Genomic DNA, 22,399 nt, shown 5'->3' with positions numbered 1-22,399 from the left:
ATCTCTCTAATGCTTTATTTACCAGTTGGTCTTTCCAGCTGACACAAGGTCACCCATTCCGATTAGAAGAAAAAAGAGGTTCCGCCAAATTATTTGGAAGGGGTTTTTTTTACAGTGAGAGCTGTGAAGATGTGGAATTCTCTCCCTGAATCAGTTGTACAGGCTGATACATTAGATAGCTTTAAGAAGGGGTTGGATGGCTTTTTAGCAAGTGAGGGAATACAGGGTTATGGAAGAAAGCTCATAGTACAAGTTCCAGGGACTAGTCAAATTGCCATTTTTGGGTCAGGAAATTTTTTTTCCCCTCTGAGGCAAATTGGAGAGGCTTCAGATGGGGTTTTTCGCCTTCCTCTGGATCAACTGGCAGTTAGGCAGGTTAAAATAGAGTTCAAAGGTGTCTTTTTTCAACTTACTATGTTACTATGTATTTCTTTTCGTAAATTACCATTAGCTTTTTACAACTTCATGTATGCGTTCCATGTGCGTATAAAAGTAAATAAGTACAGCACAACTGTCTATTACTATTACCCCTAAGTCTCGAGAGTTGTCAACGTGAACTGAAACATAACGAGCGTTTACGCCTTTCACACAGTTTATCGTTATGCTTTTTGTTTTGTTCTTATCTTCATCTCCCGACTCCCAAAACGTTTCTGTCGATCCATCAGTCAGACTTCCAATCATGGCTGGTCTGCTGGAAGTCTTTATATCCACAATGCTTGTCATATCTTTTAAGCCAGTTACCAAGCACGATCCCTGTAAGAAAAACATGACTTTAACAATACTATACAATAGAATAAATGACAAAGTAAAAGAAGATCACTTGACAGTAACAGTGGTATATTTTTTGTTTTTGCCCTGTATTTAATGCCCTGTACCACTTACCCGAGTGTTTATGCTTTTATTGGTACATGGGCCCATGATACTTATATCTGATAATTATATCTGTATACTTATATATGGTTGATACTTATCAAGAACAAGTAATGTATTGTCAAATTAATATTAAGTAAGTTTATTTCTATTATGCAGTGTTGCCTTAAAACTAACTTGATTTATTGCCACAAATTAAGACTGTACCCACATGCAGAAACTCACCTCAAATCCTGACTGTACACTGATGTTGAAACTCTCCTCGCTGTCTCCATCATCTGACTTGGAGAGAATGTTATTAATATGCCGAAATACATTACTCTGATGTAGAAACTGGTGGTCTGATTGCTTGAATTTCAGACTCCAACACCTGAATAAAAAAAAGGAGAAAACAGTGGCCATGAAATATTTTATCAAATAGTTCTTTTGAATGCAAATATTTGGTAAAATGTATCGTGAACAATATTACATGAAAGCATAAAGACCGATGAAAATGAAAAGGAGATGCATTTAATAACTGCAAGCAGCTTCTTTGCAAGACCAACACATTCATTCAATGTTTACATAGGTATTAAATTATATTTAAATCCTCTATCAATTACCTGCTTTTCTCTTTCTCCTCATTTAATCAATGCCTTTTCCACTATAACATCAATTGTTTATATACTTCAAACACATATTCTAGAACAGGCTTCAGCATTATGCTTAACCAATGCTCTTAACACCTACTTTACTTTCTACCAAGTGAACAGTATGTAGTTCAGTCCTCTGCTTGTGTCTGTTTTTATCTATACTGAACTCTAGAGACCGGAGCAGGCTTAAAGGGGTTTTTAACCTTTGAGTTAACTTTGGTATGATAGAGAGTGATATTCTGAAACAATTTGCAATTGCTTTAAATTTTTTATTATTTGTGGTTTTTGCGTTATTTAGCTTTTTATTCAGCAGCTCGCCAGTTTGCAATTTGAGCAATCTGGTAGCTTGGGTCCAAATTACCCTAGCAACCGTGCAAAGTGAAGCCTTCTGAAATCAGAAGGTATTTACTTGTCTCATGCCATACACACAGCACTGCCTAGAGACCAAAAATGAGAGTTTTGATTCTCCCATAAGGCATTATGGGTGGAGACATGCAAATCCTAGCAAACATGCATTGACAGATAGTTTATATCATATTAAGTGGCATATTAAAGAATCTTGTCATACCAATATATATATTTAAGTAAATATTGACCTTTTATATCTCTTGCCTTGAGCCACCATTTCGGGATGGTCTATGTGCTGCCTCAGAGATCACCTGACCAGAAATACTACAACTCTAATTGTAACAGGAAGAAGTGTGGAAGCAAAAGACAGAACTCTGTCTGTTAATTGGCTCATGTGACCTAACAAGTATGGTTTGTTTGTGTGCACCGTGAATCATAGGATCCCAGGGGGCAGCCCTTATTGTTTAAAATGGCAATTATCTATTTAGGTTTACCCAATGGCACATACTACTAGAAAAGTATATTATTATGAAAATGGTTTATTTACAAGAAGTAGGGTTTTGCATATGAGCTGTTTTAAGCAATATATCTTTTTAGAGACCTACATTGTTTGAGGGGTATAGTTTTCCTTTAAGAGGTTCGACCTACACACAATCTGACGATCAATGTATCCTGCATTTTTACCCACTATTTAGGGGGTTCGTACCCCTTTAAGTGTTTAAACATTCATTCACAGACAGTTACTCTTCAAATATAATCAATAATGAAACAACCAGAAAACAAAACAATGAAGCTAAATGGTTCTTTTACCTCAATGCCATCTGCTGCAAGGAACTACCTCCAGGAAGAGACATCATCAGATCTGAAATGGTCTGCAGAAGACGGTGAAATGTGTCTGGCAAGGGATGTGCTGCTTCCCCAGCAATAACAATGTCAGACAAAGGATGTTCACACACTCTTGTATCTTTTTCCTAGAGGAAAAAATGTTTTCTTAATAAGATTTTAGCCGAGTTTAGCTGGATCACCAAGCTTCCAAACTGAAACACTAGAAGGACCAATAAAATTTAAACTTCGAGTCAAAAATAAAACACGGAAAGCTATTGAAAAAAGTTATTTTTATTGTAATATCTGAAAACACCTGAACTGAAATAAAAGTGTTTGGAAGGTTGAAACCCCTTTAAACCTCCATTTTTGTATAGTGCAAGACAAATGAAACATAAGCAACTGTCAAATTTTTTTTACAGTTATTTGCAAATATATCGGCTATAAAACGCAATATCTGTCTAGTTGCTCTTTTCTCCTGGTTATGACTCTTGAAATAATGAAGCAGTAACCATCCGATTAAAAAATCTCGGCTAAAACCAGATACAAAAAAGGGAAAGGCAGTATTGCTGTCAGTTGCATTTATTACAAATACATTTAAAACTATTGACAATGGGTAACTAATGTATTTTGGAAAGCTGTCCTGATTTACAGTTACTATCATTACACATAGAACAGTTTTGGTGTAGAGATCCCCTTTTAGATGGCAGGCTGTACCTGTTCAGCATTTTCCTTATTGGCTTTGTTTTCCTCATCCTCATCTTCTTCTGGCTCCACTGGAGCAGGCGTTAGGGAGGCCACAAAATGCCATAAGATATCATGGAGAGATGTTGTCTGAATGACATTACAAAGGAGCCAATTGAATGCCTACAAAAAACAAAATTAGTTTATCCATGAAGCATAAGCTTATAGTTTTGCAAGTCTCATAAATTTGAATATGAAACCTAACATTTTTATAGAGAAGATCATTTCAACATAACCCAGACAGTGCCATATGAAACATTTCTTTCTTTTCCTGAGAAATACAGGTCAATGTAATGCATGTTTACGTCTGAAGAATGCGTAGAGTTTTTTGTGCACTGCTCATACAAAAAGTGTATTGACTGCGGGTTGCCAACTTTCACGGGACAATATAGACATTGGTATTAGAAAATAAAGCGGTAGACTTCAAGATAACGTCATTATCTACAACTGTTAATAATGATGACCTACCTCCATGGCAAATACACGGCATGCAGATTTTCTTAGTGCCTGTTTCATTGCAATTTCTAAACCTTCTAGATCATGGTGTTGAATGACAAATGCCAGGACAGGCCACTGGAAATTCCTCTCTCCTTTTGATAGAGAACTGTGAGCAGATATCAGCCGTGATAATTCGGGGGATGGATGTCTTAGCAGGGAGGATCCAACTTCTGCAAAACGATTCATGTTTAGTGGATACCAATATATCCATGTAGTTATATCTCTTGAAAGTCATTGCTACACAAATGTAAAGAATGCTTTCCTGTAGTTTTGTTTTGGAAGTTACTAGCCTTAAACTAAGAGAATGTATATTTAATTTTCGTAAATATGTATGAGGGTTTCTTAGTTGCATAAAATGCCATTGTTCTCAGATAGCTTAATCAAACCTTCTTTATTATGTCTTAGGGTTATGGCTTTTGAGGCATTTTGATCATCGCTACTTGGGGTAGTGCTCAAATACCTGGGCTTGGCCAGATTATTACATGAAAGTATAAATCACAATGAGATCACATAATAAAACATTGGTCATTATGCTCATTTTGTGGATGTTCTATAGGGTGTTCCATATGTGCCAAAACTATTTACAATGACATTGTCTTTGCCATACAATGGCAACCTCAACAAACAAGAGTGTCAGGCTGATATAATTGTTTGACCCCTTGGTCAATTTTAGGATCATTTGGTTCTGTTGATGTTTTCACCATTTGGGAGTGAAAACATGGCCCAATGCAGTCCTCAGCCAACGAGTAAGCCTCTCAAGTCCCAATCGGATATTAATCAGGATGGCTACCATTTTGGTCACAAACTGTGGGAAATAACCAGCCAACTTGCTGGAGTTTTTATGTTGGCAGTCAGTATTGGGCTGTGTACTGAAGGCTTTGGATCAAAGTTTTTGGCAGCTGATCATTTACACACATATATACTCATCAAAAGCAAAGAAGTTTACCTGCATCCCCACTGTTCACTCTGCGCCTGGGAATAGCTTTAACTCGAGGCTGCATAACAGAATGCTGCTTGTCATATTCAGAAGCAACGACGGAGTATGACCTTTGAAACACTGTCCGCTTTGCAGAGTCAGTATCTGTTATGGGACTTGTTTCTAGACTGAAAATTGAAAAAACAAAATATTCAGCATAAATAAAAGCCAGACCAATTCTAAGATTCTTTAGGAAAATCTTAAAACGACTAAATCAGTTAACTGTCAGGAAAATGAAGAGAAATAAATCTACATTTAAAGGGGTTTCCTTTGCATAAAGCTGCAACCATTAACACTACTGAACACTACCATGACTGTTGTACTTTTCAATGCCATGTTTAGGACAGTATCACTGGGAAGATCAACAACAACTGCCTATTATTTTTAATATTAATAAACAAGAGTTTTTCCATCACAATTGTTACAATGATACAAGAAAGCACGGGTAAGGTAAATAAAGCAGCTCACTAGTGACCATCTACTAATACTACTACTAAAAGTACTATGTTTTTACACATCCCAGGCTAAGGCAAAATAAAGACTTGTAAATAATTCTACACATAGTTGCCATAAATGCTCTCTACTGGTTAAATTATATTATTATTATATATAGATATCTAGATCTGCTCTATCCTATAGTTCTACTGCACTATTGTCCAAGTTTACCCATTTCACTGGATATTGGTCTGCAAAATTGCTACATTTCACTTTTTTGCATTCAAGATTTTTCTAGTTTAGTCAGATGTACATTTCTCTGCATGTCAAAATATAATTTATATAATTACAAACATATATATATTTTGTAGAAGGCTAAGAAAATAGCTGACACAGGTATATACCATATGGCTTCAGCTGTATTAAATGAAAGATACATTCATTTACATAATATAGTAAAGTACTTTCAAAATAGATCCAAATACCTGGGAGGCATAGATTTCATATTATTCTCTGGCTCCTCAAAAACATTGGGACAGGCATCTGGAGTTACAGATATGTATGGTGCTGGGACAGAAGTGGACCGAAGGTATCTCATTTCATCTTGAAAAAGGTTGTCATCTTGATAACCAACAAAATTGTCATGATGATGCCTGTTTGTTTAAACAAAAACTCGATAAATCATAAAACTGCATTTCTTCTTCTAAATGTATACATTTTGATAAAGATGTAGGTTAATAGATAAACTTAGAATAGTAGTTCAATTTGAGGGCCTCTATAATATGGAGAGTGTTGTGATTCTCCAATATCATTATCTATTTTAAAGCAGAACTACACACTTAAAACCTAGTTTAATTGTCGGTGCTGCATGAACAGATTCAAACTTTAATTGTAAAATATTTTACATTTAATGTTACTGGTACTTTAAGTTGCACAGAAAAGCTGGCATATAAGAATTTACAAACTCACTTACTAACACAGCAGCAGAACTATTGGGGGGGCAAGAATGCACCAGGGGCCCACCCCAACATGTGCTGCACTGCAAGGAGGCATAAGGAGATGATGCACACAGTGCTCTACTTTACATCAAAAATACCTATGCTCTAATATAGCTGTTATGCATTTTTATCATTAGTTGATACTTAAATTACTGGAATTGTAGTGAACAACGGTTTGTGCAATGCTATTAACAGATGAACCTGAATAGCCTCTCCTCCGTATTTTCCCCTTCTCTACTCACCATCCTTTTTTTTTTTTGTTTTTTTACCCCTTCATCCATTGTCTTTCTCTCTCTTTCCATAAACGCTTTGCAGGGTGCTTACTTGTGGATGGGTGAGTTTCATCGGGAAGTCATTGTGTTTTTAAAAATGATAAAAACTTTTAAAAAGTAACTAATTATTTTTAAACAAAGTTCACACTTTGCAGCTGCTAAATGAAAAAAAAACCCAGTGGTTTCTCAAGTATGAATTAGATACTTAGACACAAATATGAACAATGTTAAAATAATTTGGCTTATAAGAAGATCACATCAGCAGGTAATATAACAGAAAGAAATAAAACAAAGTATATACAGGTAGTGGTTAAACAATAACCCTCCCCTATCACTACCTTGCCAAGGTCTGCAGGTAAAAACATTGCATCTTGGGTGGAATGTCCTCTGATATGTTCTCCTTGACAGAAGGAAGCTGGGATAGGAATGGCTTGGGTGGATGGTAGCAGAGAATATTTGGTTCAGCAGCGCTGCTTAAGGACAGTAAAAACAGTGCATTTGCTTTAATCACTTGGTGAGCTTCCATGGTGGGGAGAGAGCGAGGTGTCTTCATCTGTACCGGTTTCCTTCTAGATTGTTTTACCTGCGAACACAATTCAATTTATTCTTCTACCATTTGTATCATAAAAGCCAAGGTACACCATCAAAATTAATCAATCATCACAGAAGCTCTATCAATGTATTTACACTTAAAACGTTTATAAATATTTATACATAAAACATTTTAATATCTATTTACATCTGTAGCTATTGTGAATCACTAGTATATTTTATGGCATAAAAGAGTGAGAATCCACATTGTGCTATCTACCAAGAGTGCTTTGGTTTTAGACCTTCTTCCTTGCATACTAAAGCAAGCATAGCTGTGTGACACAGTATTGAGATGGAACTATTACATAGAGCAAAATATTGGCTACCTTTTAAATCTAAGCAGTAAACTGCAAACACAGCTATGAGAAAATCTGAATTCATATTTTACAACATACAATGGTAGCAGCACACTGTACTGCAATCTGTGGGAAAAGAAGGAACAAAAAAAAGGGGGGGTCAACATTAAACAGACTTATTGGCATATGAAAAATATAAGGAACTAATTTTTGTAGACATCCCCTTATTTATTCGGATTTTTACTCGAAGATGGAAGTACATTCATTTTATGTTACACGATTCTCCATCAATTTGGTTGGTGTCTATTAAATCTACATGCAGCACCTGCCTTGCCTTAAAATGGCCCTGTTCCTTTCTCTATCTCATAACCATCCTATTCTCCAAGTCATTGGTATGTTCAGTTTGCGATCAGGGCATGGCCAAGAGCACAAGGCACTGCAAGACTAAACAAGATTGATAACCAAAATGTAGACCAGAATACAAAACAAGGTACAGGTATGGGATTAGGGATGCACCAAACCAATGATTTGTTTCGGTATTCAGCCTTTTTTTCAGCAGGATTCGAACAAATCAAAGTGGCTGGGGGACAGAATCCAAAAAAAACTTCAGCACACAAACAAGGAAGTCATAAATGTTTAACCGCACACGTTCTCCTTCCCTCTTTTTCCCATAATTTACATTAGCGTTGGATTCAGTTCGGGTTTCAGCCAAAACCTAAAATAGTGGATTTGGTGCAAATGCTTGGGACGTGGGGTTTTCTGAATAAGGGGCTTTTCCCTCTAAATTGGATAACCATACTTATAGTCTGATAAAAAAAAACTTTTTAATATTAAATAGATCCAATAGGGCTCTTGAGTCACAAATATGGATTTATGCAGCTTTAGTGACAACCAAGTGCAAGGTCATTAATATGGGAGATTTCGTTCCATAATTAGAATTTTTCTGAATAATGTAAATAAATGACTGAGCAAATACCTCTTTGCCTCTTGCACAGATCAGAATTTGTATCTAATTTCTATTGTATATAACTTCTACTGCACAGCACTGTGGGATTTTAAAATATAGGAATACTGTACAGGTCATGGAACTCTGACTACACAAGTTTCAGTGAGTTGTGACAAATTACATCACTAAGCACTCTTTATCAGGATATAATTTACAGGATAGTCATGTTATTATATCTGAGGTTTAGGTGCATAAAAAAGACTGATAAATGTCAGTTGAGCAATGTGTACAAGAAACAAGTGCATTAGATAACAGTTAAACACAAAGAAAAGAAAATATTGAAAGCATACCTTTTCCCGAACAGACACTTGTTTTTCTCGAAGATATTTTTCTCGACAACGATCGCAGACCAAATACCAAGTGCTTCCTCCAATTCCCCCATCCCCACAGTTTCCTGCCCAGCCACCACAAAAGTGTCCAATGCTGTTATATCCTTGTCCGCCAGCATATCTTCCACAACCTGCACACAATGTCACCAGGCAAGGAGAAAAACAAAAAAATACATCATTTTTTAATGAAGGTTAACCATTACTTTGCAACGTTATGGTCCCCATAGATTCAAAACACATTTCAAAAACAGGCACATGACATTGTAATCAATTTATTAACCTAAAAATGACATTTCGAATAATGTCAGAAATACACTGCAACCTACAGAAATGTACAGACAGACTTTGTTGTACAGTGTAAAAACTAAATGCCAAATTTTCCCCTCACCTGGATGTGCTTGTCGCATGTGATATGTCACAGGATACGGGTGAGACTCTCCGCACAGCTCACAGATGGTATCTTTTTCTGGCCCTCCTACAGCAAGCTGTGCCATTTCACCGAATAAATTACCACGAGGCCTGGACTCTGCCTTTTCTTTTTTCTTTTTCTCCTTTTTTGCCTTTTTGTTATCTTTGTCACCCTCTTTCTTTTTTAATACAGCACAAGAACCAGGGCTTGGGAAAATCATGTTCTGTGATGCAGCTTTTATGGTGGCCAATGAAATGTCTTCCCAAAAAGCCACAAGGTGTTGCAGGGTTAAGGGAAGTGGGGATTTTGTCTTAACAGAATGTTGACTGGATAAGTCAAAAGAAGATGTTTCATGTTTGCCATCCTCATACTTTTCATGTAGAGGTGGCTCTTTCAGCATTGACAAAACTTTGTTTTTGTTGATACTGCCCATTTTTGATATATCTGGCCCATGTGGGGAAATATGAAACATATTTAGTGCAGAAGAAATTTCTATAGAGTGTCTGTTTTTTAATTTAACCTCCTTTTCGTCTGTGGGTTGTTGACTGTTAAGACTGCATCTTATAGGTGCATGTTCTTTGGAAAGATCTGGATTAAATTTAAGAAAAGAAGAGCACGCCATGGCATCATGAACGATACCCTCGTGCCAAAGGAAAGATGCAAACACAGCCCGTGCACATTCAGACACAGATGGGGACATTGCTTCCTTTGCTGGCTCAATAGACTTTGAGGATTCTCCTTTAAAAAAAAAGTTTGATTTTTCTTTTTTAGGCCGAACATGCCTACTCGTACTTTTGCGGCTTATTTTAGGAGAGGCTCTTGTATCTTGTTCTTCTTTAAGTGGTGCCTTTCCTATGCTAAAATGGACTTTACTTGACCCATCATCAACACTCTTTACCTCTGTATTATCATCACAAGTACTATCCGTAATGCTATTTGTTTTTAAAGTACTAGATGAGCAAACTTCCACAACTTCACTGTGAAGGTTTTCTTGGACCACGTGTGGAGAGGGCGCCCTGTTTTCACTACCACCTGCTGGTTTGGCATCTTTTGGAATAATTTTTGGTTTGGGTGAAGTGGACCGTCCCCTTAAGGGTTCAGTTAAAGGGACTTTCTTTTTACGTAATGTATCTGGATCAAGTGTGTAGGAGTCTGACTTAGACCTTTCCCGAGGAGGTTCAAGCTTGGACTTGGTAGGAGCAGATGCTTTTTGAGGTAGGTTTTTCTCTTGTGGAGATGCAGAGCGTGGAGAGCCAGCACTGGGTGTATTCGTCTTTCCGGCAGGCACAGTTTTTGGCTTTGGTGAAGAGGAACGTGAACCAGGTCCTGGTGATTCTGCTCTAAGACCTGAATTCACTTTACCATCTGTCTTTAAGATTTGCAGAGTGTTGTGGTTGGGAGATGAAGATCTGCTATGAGAGTCTGACCTCAACTTTGCAGCATCAGACTTCAGCAGGAGAGACTCACTTGCAGTAAGACCTTCATTATTTTTGGGTTTTTTCTGATCAGCATTAGATCGGCTTATTCTTCCGTCAGGCTTTGCAGATTTACTCTCAACGCGGTTTTTTGGTGGTACATCTGATTTGTTTACTGCAGATGTGGCTTTTGCATTAAAGTGTCCCTTGTCATCTGATGAGAGATCACAACAAATCATTCTCATATTTCATTATTACATTGTGAAACTTCATTCGCCATTTTGTATGTGACGTTGTTAAGACAAAAAAAAAAAACCTAGTAAAAAAACTGAAATACAGCAAACATGTAATGACCACGTGGAGATCTAATAAACAAATCTCAACTTTACCAGTACACCATGCAAGACATAAAATACATTTTACTTTGAAACAGGTTAAGAATCAATAAAGATCAATTATAAAATCTCATTAGTCATAAATGCATTATATTAAATTATCTTTTCCAAAGTCCAAAAACAGGCAGGGCCTGTGTCCCATCTCTAGATCAATCGGCATCTGCAAAGAAACTAGAATATTCTTGCAAAACAAAAAAAACCCCAGCTAAGCAGTTATTCCAAGACTATATATGACAGCAAATAAATAGTGATGAGTGAAACGGACACCATGAGAAAACTGCTAAATTTTGCCAAAATTAAAGGGGTTGTTCACCTTCCAAACACTTATTTCTGTTCAGCTGTTTTCAGATTGTTCCCCAGAAATAAAGACTTTTTTGAATTACTTTCCATTATTTATTTTTTACTGTTTTTTTCCAAAATCTAAGTTTAAAGTCCCTGTCTCTGGTGTTTCAGTCTGGCAGCTCAGTAATTCAGGTGCAGACTGTTACAATTTTGCAACATTTAGTTGATATATTTTTTATTAGCAACTATTGTATCAATTCTAACAGCTGCCTGTAATGAAACTCATGCAGGGACAAAGATAAGAAATGTATCAACTGAATGTATCAATTTAGAACAGTTTACAGGGTCGGCGACCCCCCTTGCCAGAGCTGCTTTAGAAGTTGAAAAATTACACTTTACACTTCAATATTAGAAAAATGACACATAGAAAATAGAAAGTAATTGAAAAAAGTAGTTATTTCTGAAGATCTATCTGAAAACAACTAGTTGTTTGAAGGTGAACAAACTCTTTAACCAATTGACCTTCAAAACTAGGATTTCAGATACAGGTATGGGATCTCTTATACAGAATGCTAGGGACACAGGGTTTTTCCGATCTTTCCGTAATTTGGAAAGATGGCCAATTTAGGGTTGCCACCTGGCCAGTATTTTACTGGCCTGGCCGGTAAAAATAATGGTTAAAAATGGTTAGGGGAAAAAAGATAAATATATAGGAAGGCCGGTATTTTTTTTCAAAAAAGCTGGCAATCCTACTGGTCATAGAAGTAAAGATCTGATCGTACGAATCGAGGATTCGTATGATTTTTCAGACCGTGTGTGGGAGTCCCGACTCCCGAGTGATACAATATTACAAATGATCCAAACTGGAGTACTAAAAAGGCAATATTTATTCACAACCATGCCTTGAAATGATAACTAAAAACATTAAAACCAAGCAATACTGCATCTGGGAAATTATCACTCAGGAGCTGTTCAGTTTGGTCCCATTTTTAGTTCTTTATATTCAATTTGTGTGTTTGTGGACACCGCAATATTTTCAGCACTTGGCTACAATAATTATTGCCTCACTTTGCTTTTTTTTTTGTGGTATTCTTCAAAATGAGTATTTTCCCACTTTTTCCTGACCCGAATTTGCATATGCAAATTAGGATTTGGTTCGGTGCCCATGTGTTTATGGCAGAAGACAATCAGAATTTTTAATTGATTATATTTAAAAAGTTTCTTATTTCAGCAAGATGGAGCTTTTATTAAATGTTCATTTTCGCGATAAAAGTGGAATTATAATGCAGATCATCAGGGTCTGCTGTATTGTAGTTATGCCACATGTCTAACCAGTATATTCACAAATTGTCCATACAGTTCTTGCCTGGAAATTGTTTTGAACATGCAGGAAGTTGTACAGCACTATGAGTCAGCATATAAGTCCACAACTGAACAGGTAATATTATATATACAGTTCTAACAGAAAAATAAGAACTTCATTTATCTGAAAAACCTTCCACATGCCACTTGGTAGCCACAACTGTTTATGTGATATTTTTCATAGGTTGGCACTTCCCTGCATGGTGGACTTTCCTTGTATGCACAAATAGATATTGGTGGCTAAACAAGTCTATTGGGTGTATTTAATGTTCAGTAGGAAAGCATTTCATCCAGCTTATTCACAGAGCTTACTGTCTTGGAACATAGGGGTATATTTATCAAAGAGTGAAGTTAGAGATCACCACAGTCCGCTAGAGTGAAATACTGCCTCTCTCCATTCATTTCTATGGAATTTTTAAAGGAGTATTTATCAAAGGGTGAAAGTTCACCATTTGATAAATACACATTTAAAAATCCATTAGAAATGAATGAAGAGAGGCATCTTTCACGCTAGAGGACTGTGGTGATCTCTAAGCTCACCAAGTATATCTAGAGTTGGTTTTACAGATTTTATCTTTTGTAACAGGAAGGAGTTCAGTGCGATATCGCAACTGCCTGTAACCAGACATCATCTGGAATGGTGGCTGTTTCATTTGTAGAATAATGTGAATAAACAGGACATTGTAGGGGGTAGCTGTGGATTTGTTCTAGGCTGAGGAAAACTCTCCAAACTACTCCATGTGCAATGCAGTCCATAGATCACTTTGCAAAGTTCTGAACCTTAACATAGAATCTCAAGGCACTGCTACTATATTTTAAGAACTGTGAATTAGCAGGCAAGTCTCTAAATGTCTAAATAGCTTTGACTTAACAATCGTCTTGAACTGGAGTGGAAATGTGTTATTAACAGTCCTCTCCACTCATATCTGAGGCATATGTTGAATAAGAAAGAATGCAGCCCCTTTAACCAAGGATTTCAATAAATAGGGCTTGTGCTAACAAACTCTTTGCTTATTGTTTTACTCACAAAAAAATCTGTTTGTGTTGTTTGTTCAAAAAGACCAAACAAGGAACATGAAGCTACTCAATATTTGGTCCTTGCAAGGTATTTAATTAAATTGCCAATGCACATATTATCCTATGAGATGGCATAGGATGTTCTTTTATGCAATGGAGCACTGCTCCCAAGATCTCCACTATGTTCAATCCAGGCAACAAAAGTAAACATCTTCTTGCCGTCCCCACTCCTTTATAGTCAAGTAATGCAAAGTTTCTCCTATAAATTCCCCTTTATCTATTGTCTAAATCAGATATCTAGTGTGCATTTAAGCAAGCTGATTATAGGAAATTTTCCAGAGCTTTTTTTGTCTGACCATTAACTACAGGAAATGGAACGGTTTATACAGGTCTCCATCACTAATAATATGATAGAATAATAATTTAATAATAATTTATGGTAAGTGCAAAATAATGCTGTTAATGCTATAGGTGTACACTGTGCCTATACTGGCTACTGATCAGGACTTAATCCAAAGGCTGAAATCCATTGGAAAGAGGTCCACATTGGGCAGTTCAGAATATTGACCGAATATTTATATTGCTGGCGTGGTATCTTTCCTGGACTTGTGCTAAAGCTGCCTACCCAAACAAAATATTTCTGTAAGAGGCTGATGGAAACCTTTAGGGCAGAGACAGAAGTGAATATTCGGGGACATTTAGTTGCCTGGCGACAAATCTCCTCTTCTTCAGATGACTAATCTCCCCGAATAGCCTTCCCGCAAACTCGAATTGCATTTGAAGGATAGATACAGTTTTAGAAGGGAGATAACCCTGATGAATCTAGAGAGGCCCAAAGTGTATGTCACTTGATCCTGACTTTTTGTTCTCATCTTACAAGTGAGGAATGGAAAGTTCTATGCATGTGACTATTCAAAGTATTGATGGGAGCATGATGCAGGATTTTAGGATGAAAAATAAGCGAGTACTTTTATAAGGAAATATAATTGTTTTGGAGGCTTTATAACTAAAACAATGTACACCAATTTCACATTGGTACCTATAAAAAGTGGGTACTTTTCATTTTCCTTTGATGATCATTTATGTTGGAGCGTGAGATCTTTATTTTACATTTTTACCTAACAAGTTTGAAGTGGAGAGAATAAAACTCTGTGTACGGAGATTCCCCCGGGAGCCCCCTAATTTGGATGGATTCTGTTCTCAAGTTAGCTTGGTCACTACTGCCCTGACCTTGGGGCTGAACCAATTCTTTTGCTCTAAGAGCAGTTCTCTGGGTTTTTTTTGTGCTGTGGACAGGCCCGGATTTACAAACTGGCCGCCCCTAGGCCAGCTCTGCTCATCGCCCCCCCTCCCCTGCCGGTGCCGTCTCCTCCGCTTCCCCCTGCGGCTGCCAAGCACTGTCCCCTCCCCTTCCCCTGCCAGGCGCAGTCCCTTCCTCATACCTGTGCGCACACGGGCATGCGCAAATCTTGATAGATGGGAACAGCACTGGAGACTGACGTGCATCTCAAGTGCTAGTAGCTAATCCAGAGGCGGCCTAGCAGCATGCTGCCCCTCAAATTCTGCCGCCTTAGGGCTGGGCCTTTGTGGCCTTGCCACAAATCCAGACCTGGCTGTGGAGCAACATCTATGCTCTCCCACTGGTAAGTCTCTTTCATTCATGTGTGTATATGTTCTTATATCTTAAGTCCATAAAAACACTTTGATTCCTTTATTCGGGGTTCTGATTCTTTGAGAGTTCAGAATCTGCATGTGCCAAAATAAAAAACAGAAAAAAACCGACTATCTTTTCCCACATGTGGTCTCCTGTAATTTCCACGAAAATATATGTCATAAAAAGCCTGCATGACATATATAACCACAACTTGACAAATTAACTCAAAACCTACAACTTTATGCTTGTCTCTTAATGCAGCAACCGAGGTAAGGGCATGCATTTAAAAAGCAGCAAATTTCATGAACATAAACATACAGCTGATTCCCAAGCCTGCAGAAGGTTCCCAAGTACGAACAGCTTTGGGAAAAACAAAAAAGTTCTGCATTTTGCTATAAGTACTTAATCAGGTAATTTTAAGGATCATTTACCCGAAAAATCTAAAAACATTAAACACAAATAATTTGATGTGTGTATTGCCAATTGTGAGAATCCCCCCCCCCCACAAGTGTTAGATTGAGCATGAATACCCACCCTTTGGTTTGACAGCAAGAGATGAAAAAGCAGATGCAGGAGCAGCTTTAGGTTGGTGAATACTCTCACGAGAAGCAACACTGCTTGATGAAGTGTCTATAGTGGAGACAGTTGCACAGAAGCAGCAGAGATTTTAGCAAAGTAGAAAACAGATGTAGGACCCAGATGTTGCAAGACAGAACACATTTTTTCCCACTGTGCCATATTTCCCAGAATAGTGGTAAAAAACCATACATAAAACAAACCCCAAAAAACACATGCTTCCAAGAAAGCTGCAACAAATTCCCCCACTCACACATACACAATAATGATGAGTTCTTGATAGATCCCCTGGACATTTCACTGCATGGATTTTTCGGGACTATAGGTCTAGCTTTGCATTTCATTTGGCATTCTCCATTATGTGGTTGCACAGAGCACAGTAAATAAACACATATCAGAAAAAATGCCTCAAATGTATTCCCATTACGTTAGAGCAGGGGTCCCCAAATGTTTTTACCTGTGAGCTAGATCCAAATGTAAAAAGTGTTGGGAAGCCACACAAATAAGAAAAATGTTGCTTGGGAAGGTCAAATAAAGGCTGTTATTGGCTAACTGGTAACCCCATGTGGACCTGCAGGAAGCTCTGTTTGAAGTAAATCTGTGTCCTTACACCTCCAAAACCTGCCTTCTAGCCAAGAATTAAAATATGGGCCCTACCTGAAAGGGCACCTATCACAGCCAAAATCAAACACATTGTTTATTAACAATCTGACCAGTACAAGCTAAACAAGTTTAATTAAACTACATATATAGTTTTTTGAAAAAATTCAAGTTTTAAAAAAATCCCTTATTTTGTCAAATGGGTTCTTCCACTGAGGGAGGCCAAACTGTGACTTTTACAGAGACTCTAATATGCAAATTTCAGGAGCATGCTCAGATTGTAACACTGCTTTGAGTATTCTACCCAGAATGCCTAGCATTAGTAAACTCCTTCACTAGAAGTATCAGGAGATTTCCCTATCTTGTCCCCTGCTGGTGATGTTATTATGCAATTGAAGGGCACACACTAACTCCCAGCGGGTGGCAGCACTACTGAACAGTAGCTAACACAGTGGTTTGGCTGATTTGAAAATAGCTTAAAAGGGTTGATAAGCAATCAAGGAATTTCAACTGAGCATGTGCGAGATTTCAGAGCTACAGTTGGCTGGGAAGATATAGGTAGGAGGAGCCAGTGAAATCCAAGATGCCTGCCTCAGCTAGAACTGCAGTGGAGATAGGGGAGAACTTGCAGAAGGTATATTGAGCTGATCATTTACATTATACAAACAATTCTAACTGTTTTAAAAATCAGATTTCATGAACTTTCACATAGTGTATTTACTTTGGAAATAATTTTGGTCATGAGTGGTGCCCTTTAAGGATACTGTAAGCAACATCAGTGAGTGTGGTGAGCAACATGCAGTGTCATGTATATGTAAAGAACCTGTGCTTTATGGAATAACCATGCACCACATGCTTGCATGAGCACAGAGAGGTTGACAAAATAAATGAGTGTTTCTAGACCAAAGTTATTTCAGGAAAAAAATGTCAATCAATTGCAACCTGCAAAAACAATGTCTTTATCCTGTAGTGCGACTGGAAAATTATTTTTGCAGTACAAAACTCCCAACAGTCCTAATGGATCATGAATTATGTACCTCAAAAGGTATGGGCTTACTATAAAGTGGGCAAGGCTTTAAGCAGAACAAAGATGATGTAACTGGTGCATATCAGAGGTCATCCTTTTACCAATTCAAATATTGTGTGGTATGTCAACATACAGTTACAAAGGAAATTCACCTAAATATGTAGTTTTGCGCAAAGAAAAAAAGAGTTTAAAATGTAATGGTGGCTGCAAAGCCGTATTAATATTTTGTATCTCTTTCTATCCTTTGATTTTTACTTTTGAAGTCAAACCTAGAGAAATGTATATTGGAAAGTTGTTGCACATAAAGTTTCTCGGTGGTGGTTCCCCACTCACTGCAAAAATTAAATATCATGAAAATGTTCCTTGTTGTTGGTCATATACTTTAGTCTATATAAAATGGCAACTTATATGCTGTGATTTTACACGTGGCAAGTGTCTCTACGTATAAGAACCTGCCAGGTGTTTCACAAGTGAGCATACAGCACATCCCCTGCTGGTGGCTCAAGATAAAAAATATAAAATTTATATTTATATAGTGAATAAAGTAACCCTCTTGTAAAATATATGGATATTTTAAGTTACCAAGGAGTTTCATGACCATATAAAAACACGAGGCCGAAGGTCATGGAACTCCGAGGTAACTTCTAGTATCCTCATATTCTACAACTGGGGGTACTTTATTTTTTATAATACACAAATTTCAGTGAGTCATGTGACTGAAATGACATCAGAACTCACCGTTTATAACTGATGACATCAGAACTCACCATTTATAAGGATATAATTTACAAGATATTCATGGCTCTTGTGTATTATATGTTGATATACCTATTGATAGACCATTTATTAGGTCATAAAGTATCTGTTTGCCTTGCTTGTTTTCTTTCAGAACATATAGCTCTAAAAAGTTACTGTGAGGTGAAAAGTTACTGACCTAGAAATTACAAATAACAGTGCAATGCTTTAATCCTGTTCTGAATTTTCTTATGCCAGAAGAGGATACAAGAATAGTCCTGGATCATTGCTGCTATTGAGAAGCTGAAGCTTTAGGCTGGTGCAATAATTCAGTATATAACGCATTTTTTGCTATAAGTTTTAGGGTTTAGTTCTCCTTTAAAAACTTACGATCAAGTGGTTTATTAAGCAAAGTCACATATTAGTTAGTTAGTGTAGAGCGGTGCTATGATTTTAAACGCAGTTGGAACATTTTTTTTATGTTAGGGGCGGGGTTTTATAAAAAATAATGATGTCATACAAAGATCCTAAGCAAGTTGAATGCCATAAAAATCTCTATGATGGCCACATTCACAGGCCTCCAGTTGGACAGTCTGGATGTTAAATATTTTGCACAAAAAACAAGTTGCAATAGATGAATGGAACAATCTTAAATGATAGAATAACTGACCATTAAAATGTTGTGATTTCCAGACCATTCACACTTCCTTTTGAAACGTCTTAGATTTAAATTAGACAGTGACTTTATTGTTAGCATTGTTGAAGGCCAAATAACTGCTAGGAGGATGACACGAGTGGATAACTGACCAAGCTCCATGTGTCAATTTTTAGGGTGTAGTTTTTATTTCTAAATTACACTGTTTACACAGCAAATAATTCATTCTACAATATAACATTTCATTCCTGAACCAGCAAGTGCACTTATTTTAATTTATAATTGACTGTGTAGGCAGCCATCTCCGGTCATTTGGCCTGGTCATGTGCTTTCAAAAAGAGCCAGCACTTTAGGATGGAACTACTTTCTGGCAGGCTGTTGTTTCTCCTACTCAATGTAACTGAATGTGTCGCAGTGGGACCTGGATTTTACTATTGAGTGTTGTTCTTATATCTACCAGGCAGCTGTTATCTTGTGTTAGGGTGCGGTTATCTGGTTACCTTCCCATTGTTATGTTGTTAGGCTGCTGGGGGGGGGGGTGATATGATATCACTCCAACTTTCAATACAGCAGTATAGAGTGACTGAAGTTTATCAGAGCACAAGTCACACGACTGGAGCAGCTGGGAAACTGACAATATGTCTAGCCCCATGTCAAACTTCAAAATTAAATATAAAAAATTTGTTTGCTCCTTTGCAAAACAGATTACAGTGCAGAATTCTGCTGGAGCAGTACTATTAACTGATGCATTTTGAAAAAAACAAGTTTCTAACCTGGCCAATAGCTATTTGAGTGTACTGGCATGCAATTATGTGACATCCATATGGGAGTCAAACTACAGACTGGCTTCAAAGCCACCTTTGAATGGTCACAGCACTGTCATATGGGAAACATCCATTTTAACAGCAGTTGCCTCTCCTAAAGCATCTGGCATATATGACAGGTATTTACTGTAAAAGAAGTCATGGTCAAAACCCATCCATTTTAACAAATACAAATGAATATCTAAAGAATCAACTAAATTGCATGCAAAAAAGGGTCTGAAGAAACAAATGACAGTGCTTCAGAAAAATGGATGGATGAGGTACATAAGACTGACAAACTTACTCTGAAGTGGAGACTGAGGCTGCTGGAAGGAGGGGGACTGCCCGAACACAAATGGACTGTTGACTAGGGAAGAGGGAGGTTTTGCAGCTTGATCAAAGATGGAAGGAGTTGGGAAACTAGGCCGTGACTGAATGGAATTCAGTATGGCACTCAGCTGATCACCTGCAGTGGGCAAAACAGTTAAAACTACAACCCATTATTAAGTATCTCAAAAGCCGACTGTCACTCATTTTAATGGTTGCACTGCATCACGAGTCCAGCCACCTTAAGCAAAGCAAAATTAGTAATTGTACTGAAAGTGCTGCAGGTAAGAATCGATTTGAAAATGACTACAATTTAGTTGTACAAAACATTAATGTCTCTTAAATCATTAAATGTATGTTTGAATTCACAGTACCGGTAAATCGAAATAAAAACTCATGTTCTATACTCTATACAAAGTAATAAAGAAGTCTCAATATTCATTGACAAAGAAATATTTCCATCGAGTACAAAAAAAACAGATTTTTTTTGTGTAAGAAAGGTCTTTATTGCACAGTTTTGTAGAGATTGATGAATCTCGACTCTTGTTAAGAACTAAAACCCACTGTATTGTACAAAGCCATAAACCGCTATATTAAAGGGATTCTGTCATGGGAAAACTTTTTTTTTACAAAATACATTAGTTAATAAAGCTCTTCCAGCAGAATAATGCATTGAAATCCATTTTTCGAAAGAGCAAAGAGATTTTTTTTTTAATTTTGAAATCCGACATGGGGCTGGACATGTTGTCAGTTTCCCAGGTGCCACAGTCATTTTATCGGTGCTCTGATACACTTCAGTCACTCTTTACTGCTGCATATCACCTGCCTTCTCTCCCCAGCAGCCCTTCAGCAGGACAACGGAAAGATAACAACTCCCTGACACCTGCATTTCTAAAAATGCTTCCATAGATATGAGAGTAGCACTCAATATTAAAAAATCCAAGTCTGACTAACCGATGATGCGACTTCTTAAATTACATTGAGTAGGAGAAACAATAGCCTATCTCAAAGCAGTTCCACTGTGACGTGCTGGCTCTTTTGGAAAGAACATGACAAGACAAAATGACCTGAGTTGGCTGCTGCCTACACACCTATGTGCTTAAAAAAAAATAAAATCATTGGTTCAGGAATACAATTTTAAATGGTAGAATGAATTATGTGCAATTTATACAGTGTAATTTAATGATAAAAACTATACAATAAAAATCATGACAGAATCTCTTTAACATGTGCCCTCTACTGCTCAAACTAATCTTGAAAGGCTGTCAATATACTACACAGCAGCTTATTTACATTAATTGTATTAATCTTTTTAAGATAATACACAAATTTTAGATGAGATTTAAATGTACACAAAGCTCAAATTATCAGTGTTATGGATTATTTAACTAAGATACAGGAAAACATCATATGACCCATAAGATGATATGTCTACAGGACTACCCAAAATTCACATTTGTGGGACAAGTTCCTGGCTATACAAAGGTGAATAGATAGGTATTATGTTATTTCTATAAACAGAGATTTGGGATTCAAAGCCAGAGCTATGAATATTAAACAGTTAGCCTTGCTATTTATTGGAAGCAGACAATAATTCAACCCACTTTTATTATAGGATACAACTGTTATATAAAGATACAGAATTTCTAGTCCCAGCTATTATCCAAATGTCCATGTGTCAACTGAACACAGACTTTGCTCAAAATATAGAATGCTTTTTGGAGGTATGATCCCATATCTCCTAACATTTCGGAAACAGAAAGATGGACACAAAGACTTTCCGGAGGAGCGAGTGAATTTTTTGACCACATCCATTTTGAAGCCACACCCCCTTATTACCATGTCAATTTTACAAAATTTCTGTGGTTTTTATGTGTTATTACACTTTTGCAAATAAAGGTGAATTGCCCTTTAAGATGTGAGTCTTGCTTCTCCCAAGAGACCACCTTATTTAAAACCGTTACAACAGTATCAAACTATCTATTCTGGGCTCTCTGCCAAAAGTCAATTAAGTTAGAAACTTTGTATCTTTTTCTGGCTGTTTACGGTATGAACACATGGGCAGATTCGAGGAGATTAGTTGTCCCGGCGATAAAGTGCCTCTTCTTCAGGGCAAAATCTCCCCGAACTGCCTTCCACTACCTTCCCGCCGGCTATAGTGAGAAATTGTCAGTGGGATAGCACTCGCGGAGCTTCGTTTTCCGAAGCCGTCCATAGTTTCCTCGTGAGGAAACTTTGGAAAACGAAGTGCCATCCCGCTGGCGATTTTTCATTATAGCTGGCAGGAAGGCTATAATGGGCAGTAAGTTTTAGAGAGAGAGAGAG

At 37.3% G+C, this 22,399-nt stretch overlaps 1 protein-coding gene across 14 annotated transcripts in view; it reads right to left on the bottom strand.

Annotated features, from left to right (window-relative positions):
* Positions 1-22,399, bottom strand: part of mycbp2.L (MYC binding protein 2, E3 ubiquitin protein ligase L homeolog) — a 137,025-nt gene that overhangs the window by 17,580 nt on the left and 97,046 nt on the right. For 6 of the 14 annotated variants that reach the window (XM_041582440.1, XM_041582442.1, XM_041582444.1 and 3 more), the window contains 12 exons: positions 20,052-20,237; positions 15,886-15,981; positions 9,206-10,855; positions 8,779-8,948; positions 6,934-7,178; positions 5,811-5,978; positions 4,861-5,018; positions 3,885-4,084; positions 3,390-3,539; positions 2,661-2,821; positions 1,096-1,240; positions 529-753 (listed from right to left, as the gene is read on the bottom strand). In XM_041582440.1, the coding sequence (XP_041438374.1) occupies positions 529-753; positions 1,096-1,240; positions 2,661-2,821; positions 3,390-3,539; positions 3,885-4,084; positions 4,861-5,018; positions 5,811-5,978; positions 6,934-7,178; positions 8,779-8,948; positions 9,206-10,855; positions 15,886-15,981; positions 20,052-20,237 (3,554 nt within the window). The remainder of the gene's footprint in view (positions 1-528; positions 754-1,095; positions 1,241-2,660; positions 2,822-3,389; positions 3,540-3,884; positions 4,085-4,860; positions 5,019-5,810; positions 5,979-6,933; positions 7,179-8,778; positions 8,949-9,205; positions 10,856-15,885; positions 15,982-20,051; positions 20,238-22,399) is intronic. The other 8 variants (XM_041582438.1, XM_041582439.1, XM_018247262.2 and 5 more) reach the window with 5 other exon arrangements.

Source organism: Xenopus laevis, chromosome 2L (assembly GCF_017654675.1).
Source record: "Xenopus laevis strain J_2021 chromosome 2L, Xenopus_laevis_v10.1, whole genome shotgun sequence".
Taxonomy (NCBI): Eukaryota; Metazoa; Chordata; class Amphibia; order Anura; family Pipidae; genus Xenopus; species Xenopus laevis.
The sequence above is the reverse complement of the archived record's forward strand: the minus strand, read 5'-3'. Positions and strand labels throughout refer to the sequence as shown.